This window comes from Cynocephalus volans, chromosome 12 (assembly GCF_027409185.1).
Source record: "Cynocephalus volans isolate mCynVol1 chromosome 12, mCynVol1.pri, whole genome shotgun sequence".
Taxonomy (NCBI): domain Eukaryota; kingdom Metazoa; phylum Chordata; class Mammalia; order Dermoptera; family Cynocephalidae; genus Cynocephalus; species Cynocephalus volans.
Window position 1 is genome coordinate 86,854,246 of NC_084471.1, and position 13,321 is coordinate 86,867,566.

Genomic DNA, 13,321 nt, shown 5'->3' on the forward strand with positions numbered 1-13,321 from the left:
TCTCAGACGACTGCTGCAAAAGCAACAGAGAAGGCGTGGAAACGTCCCGCCCCCACTTTGGTTTATGGCTGCCTGAGCTTAAAGAGTCAGCATTTTAAGAGCTTTAAATGTAAACAAGCGCGACTGTCAGGGAGACCTGACAGTGGGCTCCGGAGGTGGAAGGTTAACCGCGGCCCGGCGGGGGCCAGCGCAGGAGGCGTGGCCTCGGAGGCTTGGGGGAAGCCTCGGCTCCGCCCAGCCCGCACCGCCGCCTGCGGGCTACGAAAAGTGCTGGCTCGGCCAAGTGACGTTCACCTCCGTGGGGGCTCGTGTCCACCTGGACATCTGCTGACGGGTCAAGTTTCCCTAACGCCATATACTTGAGATAAACACCCACACTCCCTACTCGAAGTCGAGATCTTCATCCCTTCCTTCCTCCTCCCTCTCTTTTACTACTTTCTTTATTATGCATTTAATTTTTATTTGTCGTGTTTCTCTTACTTCAACGCCTTCCTCCCCCCTTGGTCAGCAAATTGCGCCCCCACCCCCGGCTCCGGCTCCACCTTTTCGCCCCCCGGCGTCTGGCTGGCTCGCCCCACTGTGCCCAGTCCCGCTTGGCGCCCGCCCCGTCGCCAACTCTCACCCTCCCCTGCCCCCTTCAAGCGCCTTCACGTCCCCAGGCAGGGACTGTCGCGCCCCGGGTCCGGCCTCTCCAGGCGCCCCTCCCCGGTCCGGGTCCCCCGCCGCCCCACCAGCGCCGCCCCGCGTTTGTCCCCGCGCCGGCCAGCGCCGCCACCGCCAGGGCTCCTCGGGTGGCCCGGCCTCCCCAGGGTCGCCCCGCCCCGGCCCAGCTCCGCCCCCGGCCGTCGCTCCCTGATTGGCCGCCCGCCCCCTCCTCCCGGGCTCCTCTCCTCCGCGTCGCCCAATGGGCACGGCCACCTGGTCCAAAAATTCCCCCGAGGGGACCGAGGGGCTCTGCCACCTCCAGCTCGCACCCGGGCGGCGGTGACGGCCGCGGCGGGGCGCAGGGCGAGGAGGGGACGCGGAGGGGACAGCCGAGGGAGGAGCAAAGGCGTCGGAGAGAAAACTTGTGGAAGGAACAGGAAACCTGCCGGGGAGGCGGCGGCGGCGGCGGCTTCTCGGGGCGCCCGGGCGGCGCACATCGCGGGGTGTCCACAGCGGCCGCTTCGCTCTGCCCCGCTCCCCCGGCGCCGAGGCAGGGCTGAGCCCGACACTCGGTCACCCGGGCCGTGCCCTCCGCCGCCGCTCCCGGCCGCTGCCGTCCTGCGCTCCGTTCCGCTTCTGCCCGGAGAGAGCGCGGCGAGGGCGCGGGGAAGAGGAGAGACGTCCGCTCTGGAACATGCAGCAGCATGTCTGATAAAATGTCCAGCTTCCTCTACATAGGGGACATCGTGTCCCTGTACGCGGAGGGCTCGGTCAACGGCTTCATCAGCACCCTCGGGTAAGCGGGAGACGCGGGCTGGGCAGCGCTCGCGCTCCGTCCCCTCCGAACCCATCCCTGTCCCTCCTGGCGCCGCCGCGTCCTCCCGCTCCCGCCCCCGCCCGCGGTGGCCGGGCCGGCTCTGCGCCCGCAGACAGCGCCGCGCGCTCGCAGGAAGCTGCCCCGAGAGGCGAGACTCTCAGCAGCTTCGGAATCTCAAGCTCAGAGACACCGAAAAGGAGGAAGTGATTCAAAAGCCCCAGACAGGCCGGGCGAGGAAGGCTTCGCTGGCTTCTCCGCGGGCTGTTTTGATTAAAATGCGTGTTTGTTTTCCCCTCAAGGTAGAGCACAACACCTCCTCTTCCCGTCTTCTCGCTCTGGCGCTCAGCCCCTTGTCTCTCAGGGCCGGGTTTGAAAGAGCAGTGGGAGAAAGTCTGTGGCCTTGGACATGAAACTCAAGCGACGTGGTGAGCCAAAGTGTGGCTTTGTCCTGAGGCAGGAGCTCGCCGTCCCCTCTTCCCTGAAGTAATTTCCTTTTGGTGACATGGGCAGTCTAGGGGCGGCCGCCCCGCACCTCGGAGGTGTCTCAGGGCCTCCTGGGTTCTAGAGCTCAGACCCGCTTTCTCTGCTTCCCCGGCCTTGGCCCACTGAAATACGGAACCTCTCCTGGAACTCAGCCACGTGCAGGGTGTTCGAGATTCGAGTTGACTTATGAATGGGAGAAATTATATTCATGTATATATAAATATGTCTAGCTAAATGGTAAATGGGACTTCTTTGGTTACTAGTGTTTTCTCTCTGTCCTGATTGTGAATACCTGTGTGCAGTTTAATCACACACTGCAATTTATCTTGATGCACAGGTATTTTTTTGTTACTTCATGGTCGCAGCACTTGGTCTCCCCAGTCTTAGAGATTTTAGGCGGCGGAACTGGTGTTTCCGCTCCTGGGTGGTCACGTTTTCAGCTGTTCGGTTTGGGGGCACATAACCTAACATGCAGCGTCCCTGGATCTTGACTAGAAACCGTGTTGTAACCGAGTGCTGCCTACTCGACACTGGGATGTGGAAGTCACCGGTACTTCCACAGTTCCTGTTATTTGTGCATTTCCCCTAATGAGTGAAAGAAGGGAGGTGGATTTAACAATGTTGTTTACTTGTGAAACCGAAGCGTGGAAGGAAGAAATATCAATGGCAATCGCCTATGTTTGGTTTGTAAATTATGACCTGCCATTGTTTCTGAGAGAATTTGTAGTACCAGTCCTGTTGTGGGCCCCCAACAGCATTTTGCAGATGAACTCTGTTGCACTTCACCCTGCATACTGTCTATGTGTGTAATGTTCTTAAACAGGAAATGTTAGAGAGGCAGAACGCTTGGGGTTCGAATATTGGCTCTTCCACTTGTAAAGCTTATGACTCTGAGCAAGTTACAAAATCTCTCTGTGCCTCAGTCTCCTAAGTTCTAAAAATGGGAATCAAGGGCCGGCTGGTGGCTCACTTGGGAGTGTGTGGTGCTGATAACACCAAGGCCACAGGTTCGGATCCCTATATAGGGGATGGCTGGTTAGCTCACTTGGGAGAGCCTGGTGCTGACAACACCAAGTCAAGGGTTATGATCCCCTTACCGGTCATCTTTGAAAAAAAAAAAAAGAAAAAAGAAAAATGGGAATCATAATGGTTTCTGCCTCATATGGTTGTGGTGAAGAAGCAGAAAATTAATATGTGTATAGTGCTTTGCACGTTATCTGGCACATAATAAGCGTTTATATAAGTGTTAGCTTTTGTAGTAATTATTACTACCTTGGTGATTGTGAGCAGTAGTTAGATTTGTGGACAAAATAATAAAAAGGACTAGGAATAGAGTATAAAACCTAGACAAACAAAAGGCCATGTTTTTGTAGAGTTTGATTTAGCAAAGGTATGCGTATGGATAACTTACAGAACAAATAATGGAAGGCCTTTAAATGATAAATCAGGAAACTACAACTTTAACAGTTGTGAAGTCTGCCCTTCTCGTTGTAGAGATCAGGAAACTGAGGCGAAGAGAAATGAAGTGACTAACCCAAGAAACAGAGGGTGTTGATGTCAAAAGCTGGAACTCTGTTTCCAGATTCCCTGCCAAGTGTGCTTCTCTTTGGTTACACGTAATAATCTTTAAGCCTTGAGAAAAATAAGCTTGAATAATCTTTAATGTAGCATATACATTTGTTTAAATATTTATGTTCAGTATTTTTTGCTGATGTTTTGAAGGTTGAGTTTCCTTAGAATGTATTTGTGCAGTATATTTTCTGTTAATGAACTGAGTTTTGTTGAGGTCTTCATGCAGCTAGATTCTAAGGTGAAGAAGGGTCTTTAAAAATGCTGCCATTGGTGAAACTTGGTGCTTTGATAGGATATTCTTTTTCCGAGATAGATTGCTCAGAGGTTCAGATAACTTTATAGGACTTTAGAAGTCAGGAGTTGGGTATGACCATCCTTCCTCTTGGTAGTACCTGCTTCTGAGTATCTTTTCAAAGGACAGGTATAGTAAAAGTCATTGCCCATGTGTCCTGATGCAATTTCCTGGCCAACACTGAATAGTGTACTTGAGTAGGTCCTCAAGGGCAGCATGATGCTAGCGTGGGACTTAAATGGGTCCTGGATTGAGAGAATCCCTATAGAATAGTCAAGACAAACTATACAATTAAAAATGCAGGGATATCTCACTAAACAAATAATGGCATGCTGAATTATCCCTATAACGTGTAAATATATAGCAGTTTTCTGCTTTGAAAATAGGCAGCTCCGAAAACATGTTACTTTTTAAAAATTGGGAATATCAAATAGAATTAAACCTGAATTCTTTAATTATCTTATTAATGAACATTTCCAAACTCTGCTGTATGTGAGATATACAAATAATGTTGCAGAAACTTCTAAGTTGCTTTCAGAAAGCATCTGGCACCTTTAAAAAGGCTCATTTAATTTCAAGGGAACATACTGTCCATTTTCTGTTCTTCTAAATATTAAATTTAAAAGTCATACAAGAGAGAAGAAGAAACTTAGGAAGAATGAAATGAATTTGTTTTCCTAACCTTAAGTCTTACATCTTGATAGAATTTTCTCGGCTCTTGTGCCCAGATAGGTAGGTTTGCCCACGTCGCCTTGCAATCTTCTGTTCTATCTCTAGCCTTCATAGTGTGTATTTCTGAGGGCGTTGTTAGATAAGATGTTTAAACTGAATTTTGGCCTTGATCACTAAACCATAATTTAAAACTGATGTATTCTGTGCTTATCTCATTGGTTTTTATTAACATGTAGGTAGTTTATAAGGTTAGAGATTCTGTATATAAAATAATTTTCTAAAATTCAGGGAAGAAAAGTTTCAACTATTGAGAAATAATTTCATTTAATTTCATAATGGCTTAATTAAGGTCATGGAATATAACATCTGATACTTTTATCCTGAGAAATCAGACTGATCACTTTGAATGTGATTATTTCGTTCCCTCTGCTTTCTATACATGACACTGCACAGTATATTTTGTTTTTGCTTTTGTTTTTACATGGCCACGCTTGGTTTTAATGTTTAGAACTTTCATTAGGCTGTGGATCCCCATTGTCCTCAGATTTTTAGGAGTTATAAAGCTCATGGGAGCATGTGCCCATGCCATGTGAAATCATATCTGGGCAGATGTGGGGGTAGCATCCCCTACTTGTTAGCTCAGAGTACAACTGGTAGATATTTTATTTTGCAAGTTGGTTTTAGGGTTATGAAACCAAAACAGCATGGTAGTTGCAGTTTCTCATTATATTGTTGTAGGGTCATTATTTGTACAGTTTGTGTATAAAAGACAGAGTACGTACTTCTAGTCGAATTTTCCTGCTCTTCTGTTAGTTGGAGGTCCGTTGTCCTAGGTCTGCTGCTAATTAGCCATGTGGCCTTGTTCATATAAGTTATACTCCTTTTGTGTTGGCGTGTCTTTCTGGAGACTAAGAAGGAGGGTAGATCCTATCCTCTTTTTCCCTGGGGGTAGTATAAATGTGAGTGAAAGAGATAGAAATGAAGGTTTCTTTTTTAGAAAGCTGTTAGGAAAATCTATATTCTCTACAAACTTTCTTCAAAGGAGTATGAATTGTTAAAGTGAATCAGAAAGCTGAATTGGAGACATTGGCATTTTATCTATTTAGCCAAAATAATTTGTTCCACCATAATATTAAAAACTTAACAGACTAGCTAAGAATTAGACTTAAAGTTTCTGATTTCCATTTTAGCTCTTCCTTCATTTGGCACTTTTAGTAGCATGATGGTTTTTCAAATTCAGCTTAGGAGGGTAATTAATGAAAATTAAGTTTATAGAGCATTTCAATGTAATGAATAGATGTTTATTTGCAAGTAAATTTTGTCTGATTTTAATATTTAGTGTGTAAATACGTTTTAGAGGTTATATATTGTTATTATTTATTTAGCTTTTGGGAATTTTTGCAATGAGGTAATGAATTTTTCGGTAGAAGAAGTCATGGTGTTTCACTATATTTGAGTTTAACAAGTCTCTCTTGGAGGCCCTTCTGACTAGAGATGTGGGAAGATTTTCTTAGGCTCTTTTCAGTTTGAGTTTTCAGTCTGTTTGTGCAAAATTTGAATGCTCCAGTTGTAAGGGTTTGCATTTCTCCTTTTTCTCTCAGTTTTCTTTTAACCACTGTTTACCTGATGTTTCCAAATCCTCAATTGTTGCAAACTGATTTATGGCTATTGTTCTCTCAGTTTGTGTAGGTGCAAGGGACCTGGTTTGTATTTCTTAATTTACATTTTCATCTAAAGATCTATTTAGGAAATACTTGTATTGACTTATTAATTCCCATTAGATGAAGATGAATATATTTTAAATAACTTCTTTCTCTAGTGGTACATCTTAGGGTTATAGTTTTTATTTTTCTTTTAAAAGGGAAGGAGGGAGTTTTGGGATATGCTGTACAATTTCAAATGCAATGTTAATTGTCCCTTTTCCCTTCCTCCATTTTTTTATAAACTGGCATTTGTTTCCTCTGTTGCTGCCACATCTGACAGCAGATATTCATATTTCTATGTATGTTGACCTGACTGGTGGTCAGGTAATGCAGAGTGGGGACTGGGCAAAGTAGAATTCTTGGAATGGTAGGATAGTAGAATCAGTGAAAGGTATATCAGTCCTTCCTTAGCTGTTCTCTGCATGGTTGATAGGTTAGTAAATGAAAAGTGTGTATATTTATGGGTGCATATAATCTATATGCACCCATCTTTATGCATGATTAAGCAATTGCTGCCTTTGGCTTGGGATTTCTTCCCAGGATGTACCAAGAACCAACACTTACTAGTTAAGGTCTCAGAAAACTAAGTGACCACCAATTCGTACACTAGCCTCAGAGCATCATAATAGTCTCTTAGAGTGAGAATAGAGCCTTTATCTTTACTTCCTGCTTGGTTTTGGCCAATTCAATTAACTTTTCCATTTCTTTGTTTCCATGTTCAGTGATAGATATCAGGTGGGGTGATGGTGGATCACAAAGTGTATAATTCTGACTTAATTCCTTAGATGAACAAGATCATGTAAATGCTTAACATTTTATTGCTCTCAATTATAGTCCCTCGAATCTCTCTTCCTGACCTTTATTTCCTGCTTAACATTTTTGATATTTAAATGTTTGCATAATTTGATTTATTATTTTTTCATCTTTTACTTATTTAATTAGGCTGTTATTATTATAGTTTAAAAAATCTTTCCCTTAATAGGACTTATCAGTGTGGAGTTGCAGGTTAAGCCAACTTTTGGAATGGTTATAGTCAACTTTTGTTTTTGCATAATTTGAAAGTTATGTTTAGTATCTTCCAAATAGAACCCTTCCAAATAATATCCATTGTTTCCTGCTATAATCAGACATATAAGCTTAGCTTTGTTTTGGGGAAGGCATATGATGATGTGATAAAAATATCTAAAAATCCATTGGACATTTACATGTGTGTTCAGTGGGAAGATGATAGAATCTCTAATACTGAGTTGTTTTGGAAAGTCTCAGGGTTAGAAGTGTGATGTTGTGGAACTTGAAACCAGCTCAAGTACAAAGACAGTTTCTAAAGTGGAAAATAAAGTCTCTTTTAAGCTGAAAGGTCGAGTATTCCTTAAACCTAGAAGTTATTCTATAAATAGCATTGCAGCTTTTGGACCTTCTCTGGCAACGAAAGGTTGAACAGCCAATCCTGCTCAAGTGCATCTGATGGCTTTGCTTTGACAGAATAGAATTCAGAGGCAACTGCTTGGCTACATTCTAGATTTAACAGAAGGTTTTCCTTTTTATATAGGTAGCATTTTTCTCTTTGGAACTGTTCTTGTACAGATAGTGTGTAGATAACTTAGAGAATATAGACAGAATACTGTGGACTCAAACTTTAAAACTTAAATTCTATTTAGAGGGCATGTCTTCATGTATAAGTATAAAGAAAGTAACAGTGGACTTTTATGGCACATTTCTAGTATTGTGACAGTGAATTTTACCTTTTTTTATATATCAGAACTTGGTAACAGATCACTGGATCATAATCAGACATGGAACTTTAATGATCATTCATTCGTTCTTTCATTTAATGGATAAAACTCTGCCTTTCAAATATATTGGTGCCTTTATTTTGTGGTTATCTTTCTACTCTCATGCTGATGTAGATGGGAAAGTTTTTAATATATACCTTTAGAAAATCACAATTTTAATTAAATACATTCAAAACAGTATGCAGGGAATATATTATAGCATATTAACAGTGGTTGATCCTTCATGGTGAGCTTAATGGTGAGCAATTTTAATTTTCATTTTTATATCCTGTATTTCCCAGATTTTGTATGTGTTTTTTTCATAAACCATCTATTACTTTATAGTTAGGAATGTTAACTAAAATGAAAGTGATTTTTTAAAGGATTCTTCAATTTTTATTACTGTCAATCAAAAATATTTATTTTAAAAAGCATAAGTAAAACATTTTCCTTGTCATGGCCAGTGGAAGAAACTAGGAAACTGTATGTTACTGAAATAGACAGTCATATGTTTACCATTAAAAAATTTGTTCCTGGTTATTATTGGTATTTTAAAATGCATTATGGAGAAATGTTTGTCTGACCAGTAATGCTGAACAGTTAATTATGATGCTTGATTTAGCTCAACCATCTGTTTTATTTTAGAAGTCTGTTTACACATATAAGAAGTATGCATTTTGGCATTGCTGACTTATTTTAATAATTGTAGTAGTCACTATGAAACTCTTATTGCTTGAGTCAATTTCTGTAGCATTAATTTGTGAGGGGATTTTTGTGTGCATGTGTGTGATTGAAATAAATCAACTAAATGTTTTTAGTGAGTGACTATCTTTGAAATGGATGAGTTAGTTCTCTCAAAATTCAAATCAATAATTGATTAACATAGCTATTATATAGTTTATAACAACACATACCCAGAGGTCTCCAACCTTGAATTAAGAATAAGTTAAAATATCAGGTTGTTCAGAAAAACATTTAATCGTAAAATTAAATGTGTCCACATTATGAACAAGTCTATATGACTATCCCGGTGATATGGTATATGCTGAAGCTGCAGATTGACTTATTAATTCATTTAATAAATATTTATTGAGCCCTTGCTATGTGTTGGGGATACATGTGTAAAGAAGTGCCAGATGTTAATCTGTTTTTAATTATTTTCTCAAAAACTCAATCTTCCTTTGAGAATTTGTAGTACAACATCTGGCTAGGATCTGTGCGAGACAAAGGCATTTGACACCTATGCTCTCAGTGCTGTAAATGGTGCAGGATCAGTAACTGACTGTCTTTTTAATCCCTGTATGCTCTGCACCTGACACAATTCCTGGTACTTAGGATTTTAATAAATATTTGTGAAATCAATGTAGTGATTTTTTGGTAATGGAGATAAGAATGGTATTGAATAGCTGCAATGTAGGGCAATTTTTTTCAAATGCCAGAAAGATGTTGAAAACAGTATCATAGGAAGTCAGAAGTAACATAGGAAGTCTGTTCTGCCTGTAGTGACCTGGAGGGAAGGCAGGGGCTTCAAGGAGGAGGTGGCACTTAAGCTGAACTTTGAGGGATCATTAGGATGAATGTTTATCTTAAATCTATGCCCATAATTGATCATGTATTCTTTGTACTTTTTCCTTTCATTTAAAAAAAATTGGTGAAATTTTACTGTCCATTTTAATAGCTCCAAAAAACAGAAGTAAATGATTTGATATTGTTGAGATATGCAAAGACAGAAGAAATAATCTGAGAACGTATTTTATGTTTATTTACCAAATGTGATAGGTTTAAGCTTGGTTCAACGCTCTGAGATTGTTGCGACTGTTTTCAATCCTTGTCATGTATACTGAGTTTACTGAGACTGGAGATAATGAGGCCAGGACTCCAAAGCCCAGTCAAGAAGAAACTTGGCAATTATTTTGGGGGAATGTAGACAAGGTACCCAACCCCTTTGAAGATTATATTTTTACTTCCTTTCCCCTTTCTTCTCCCCACCTCAGTGCTTCATAGTTTTGTTTTGTTTTATTTCATGAATCATGAACCGTAATTAGAGCCATATAGATCCTTGGAAGCTTTTTGGCAATAAAAACAACTTTTCATCTAGAATAGTTTTTAATTTTTTTCACCCCATACTGCATATGACTGTTAACACACACACACACACACACACACACACACACACACACACACACACACACACACACACACACTCCCACTTAGTATAGAATAGCCTTCTGGTATGTGTGGAGTCTACCATGCCCTCTTTTCCTTTTGGTGTTTTAACAAGTGATAAAGGTCACAGAGTCCTATAAATGCAGGGAAAGACTAAGGAAGTGAACAAAGCATAATCTAAATTCATATCTCAATTCTTAGAATTCAAACATGTGTTATCAAGGTTGTATCTATTACTGAGATGTTTGAGTCACTGTTAAAATATCACCATAAAAATCTCTTTGTGCAGACTACAAAATGCTAGACTTTCATTATATATTAGTTATTCAAGAGAATTCCTTGTCCTAGAGACAATTTATATTTTTAATGAAGTAATTCCTAGTTATCTAGCTCTCTGAGACCTTGAGGTAATTACTAATTATGAAACAATCACTAAGGTTGGACACTACTGTTCTCCATATATTACCTCCTGTTGAAATGAGGATTCTTTAAATTGTGAAGGGAATTTATTTGAACCATCAGAGTTAAACGTAAGAGCCCAAATGACCAAATAAGCAAATAAAACCCAACAAAAACCTAAAAAACAAAACTGGCTTAAAAGTTGTTGATTAACTTTTTTAGTAGGAAATCAAAGTGTGTTATTTGTAAAAATTTCAGCAAATAAAGTGCTCTCTAACTCATGTTTCAACTCACATTTAGTTAAATTATTTGCAAACCTTGTAGTGAATTGCTTTGGAACTCTTGAAAAACAATTTATATGTATCCCTTGCTATCCTGATGCTTACTCTCTGGTCTCAAAAGCCCAAAAGATAAGGAAAGCAAGGAACACTTGTACATCACTTTGCCCACATGGATAAAGCTTAAGAATGGGAAAATTATATTATATTAGAAGTAAGGATCTTTGTTGGAAAGGAACAGAAACCGTCTCTGGCTAGGTTAAGCAAAGAAGGAAATTTATTGTGAGGATACTGGAGGAGCTCCAGGAAATGGAATGATGAGTTCAACAACTGTGCATTAGGAAAGGCAGAAACCCAGGTTCTGTGGGAATCTCAGTAGCAGGATCTCTCTGGCTCTTGCCATTTTCATGACTATGGAAACAGCAATTCCTGTATTCTATGTCTCTCTTCTTAAATTTCAAATTATGGGGTGATAGAATTTGGCCCCACTTGGATTAGAATTGATCACTTATGTCCGTGAAGGCAAGTCACAATGCCCAGATCTAGCTACCAGGGCTCTGATTTCCGCTGGCATCTGGGGCAGTGAGGTACGGGAGAGAGATCAGTGAGGATGTGGGCATGGGCTAGATTTCACTGCTTAGTGGCCAATTGACTGATAACTTCTTAGCGTCTTTTAAAATAAATTAGGGTGAAATATACATAGCATAAAATTCACCATTTTAATCATTTTTAAATGTACAATTTAGTGGCATTAAGTACAGTATTGGGCAACCATCACAGCTGTCTATCTCCAGAACTTTTTTTTTTAAAGCTAGTCAAGTGGGTCATGGGGGGAGACAATGTTAATCACCTTAACAACCCACAACCCTTGGACCAACTCATTTCCAAAGCTTTTTCATCATCCCAAACTGAAACTCTGTAGCCTTTAGACAATAAGTCCCCATTCTTCCCCTTCTCCCAGCACCTGGTAACCTCTAGTCTACTTTCTGTCTCTATGAATTGAATTTGCCTATTGTAGGTACCTCATATAAGGAACCATTCAATACTCGTCCTTTGGTGTCCGGCTTATTTCACTTAACATGTTTTCAAGGTTCATTCAAGCTGTAGCACATATCAGTACTTCATTCCTGTTTATTGCTGGATAATAGTCCATTGTAAGGGTAGAGCACATTGTATTTGTTCTTTCATTGGTTGTTGGAAATTTGGATTGTTTCTACCTTTGCCTATTATTCGTAATATGAATATTATGAATATTTATGTGTATGTTTTTGTGTGGATGTATGTTTTTAATTCTTTTGGTCATATACCTAGCAATGGAATTTCTGGCTCATATGGTAACTTGATGTTTAACATTTTACCTTAGCTTTTCCTATTCTTCTTACCCTTATTTTATCTTGTTACATAAAATAAAATAAAATTTACTATTTATTTTAGCCATTGTTTATCGTCTGTCTACTCCTGATAGAACATAAGCCCCTTGAAGGCAGGGATCTTTTTGGTTTGTTACTATCTCAAATGCCTGGCTCCATAAATACTTATTGAATAAATATTTGTTACATTAGATTATATATATTTTCAAATTTCTAAGTAGCTGCTAACATCAGTTTATCTCTGGAAAAAAGTCAATGTGATTATTCTTATTTATTAAATATCTTGAGATCCACAGGTAATTCTAAAATGTAAGATGTTGTCACTGGAGTATGGTGCCTTTAAATCTTGCTATCAAGACTAGTAATATCCTGGATCATATCTCTGTACACACTCAGGCCAATGTGGTGAAATTTACGCTCTGGAAAAAGTAATATACTTGGCCTTTTTTGATGGTTTGCATGCTATAGCCACATTAAAGAAAAGTTGATATTTCTGTAAGTTCAGTTTTGTTTTTATGTGTGCAAAGAGTAAAATTTGTAAGCATTTTGTGAGAACATTTCTTAATTTAGATCAGTCCTTTCTCTTAGCGGATAGAATATAATGCATCCAGGGAGACATTTTGTAATTTAACTGCTGTTGGCAGAAAAGTTTAGTAAGAATTTGCTGATATGATCACCCAGAAAGTAATTGGGAATTTACAGAACTTTAGAAAAATAGAAGAGGGCATATGACACCTTGTAATATTTATTTTTAAAATTCAGGATTAAGTGTCTGGAAAATGATATGCATTTAAATATAGGTTAAGGAGAACAAATGGTCAGTATTTTTTTATTCATTAATTTGGATTTTATCTGTTCACTCAGTGTGTTGTAATGTGCTTTGCCTCAAGCCAATTCCAAAAGATACATGTTAGGACAATCTGTTTAAGAAGTTGAATTTTTTCAGTGTTCTTATTGACTCTTATTTAGGAATCCTCACTGGTAACAGTGTAGGAATGAGGATTTTTTTGAGAGTTATTTGCACACAGGTCAGAGAAATAAAGTAAAAAAATAGATATGTACAAATTACAAAATAATTTGAAAAAATAAACCAATGTTATTCGATTTCTTCTAGTTCTAACATGCTATAATCCTCTATGTTAGATATTTAAA

The 13,321-nt window shown here is 39.8% G+C and overlaps 1 protein-coding gene across 1 annotated transcript in view; it reads left to right on the forward strand.

Moving 5' to 3' along the window:
* Positions 1–1,066: 1,066 nt before the first annotated feature.
* The window catches only part of ITPR2 (inositol 1,4,5-trisphosphate receptor type 2), a 487,108-nt gene continuing 474,853 nt past the window's right edge, over positions 1,067–13,321 (forward strand). The window contains exon 1 of the mRNA XM_063115575.1: positions 1,067–1,441. Within this exon, the coding sequence (XP_062971645.1) occupies positions 1,350–1,441 (92 nt within the window). The 5' untranslated portion in view covers positions 1,067–1,349. The remainder of the gene's footprint in view (positions 1,442–13,321) is intronic.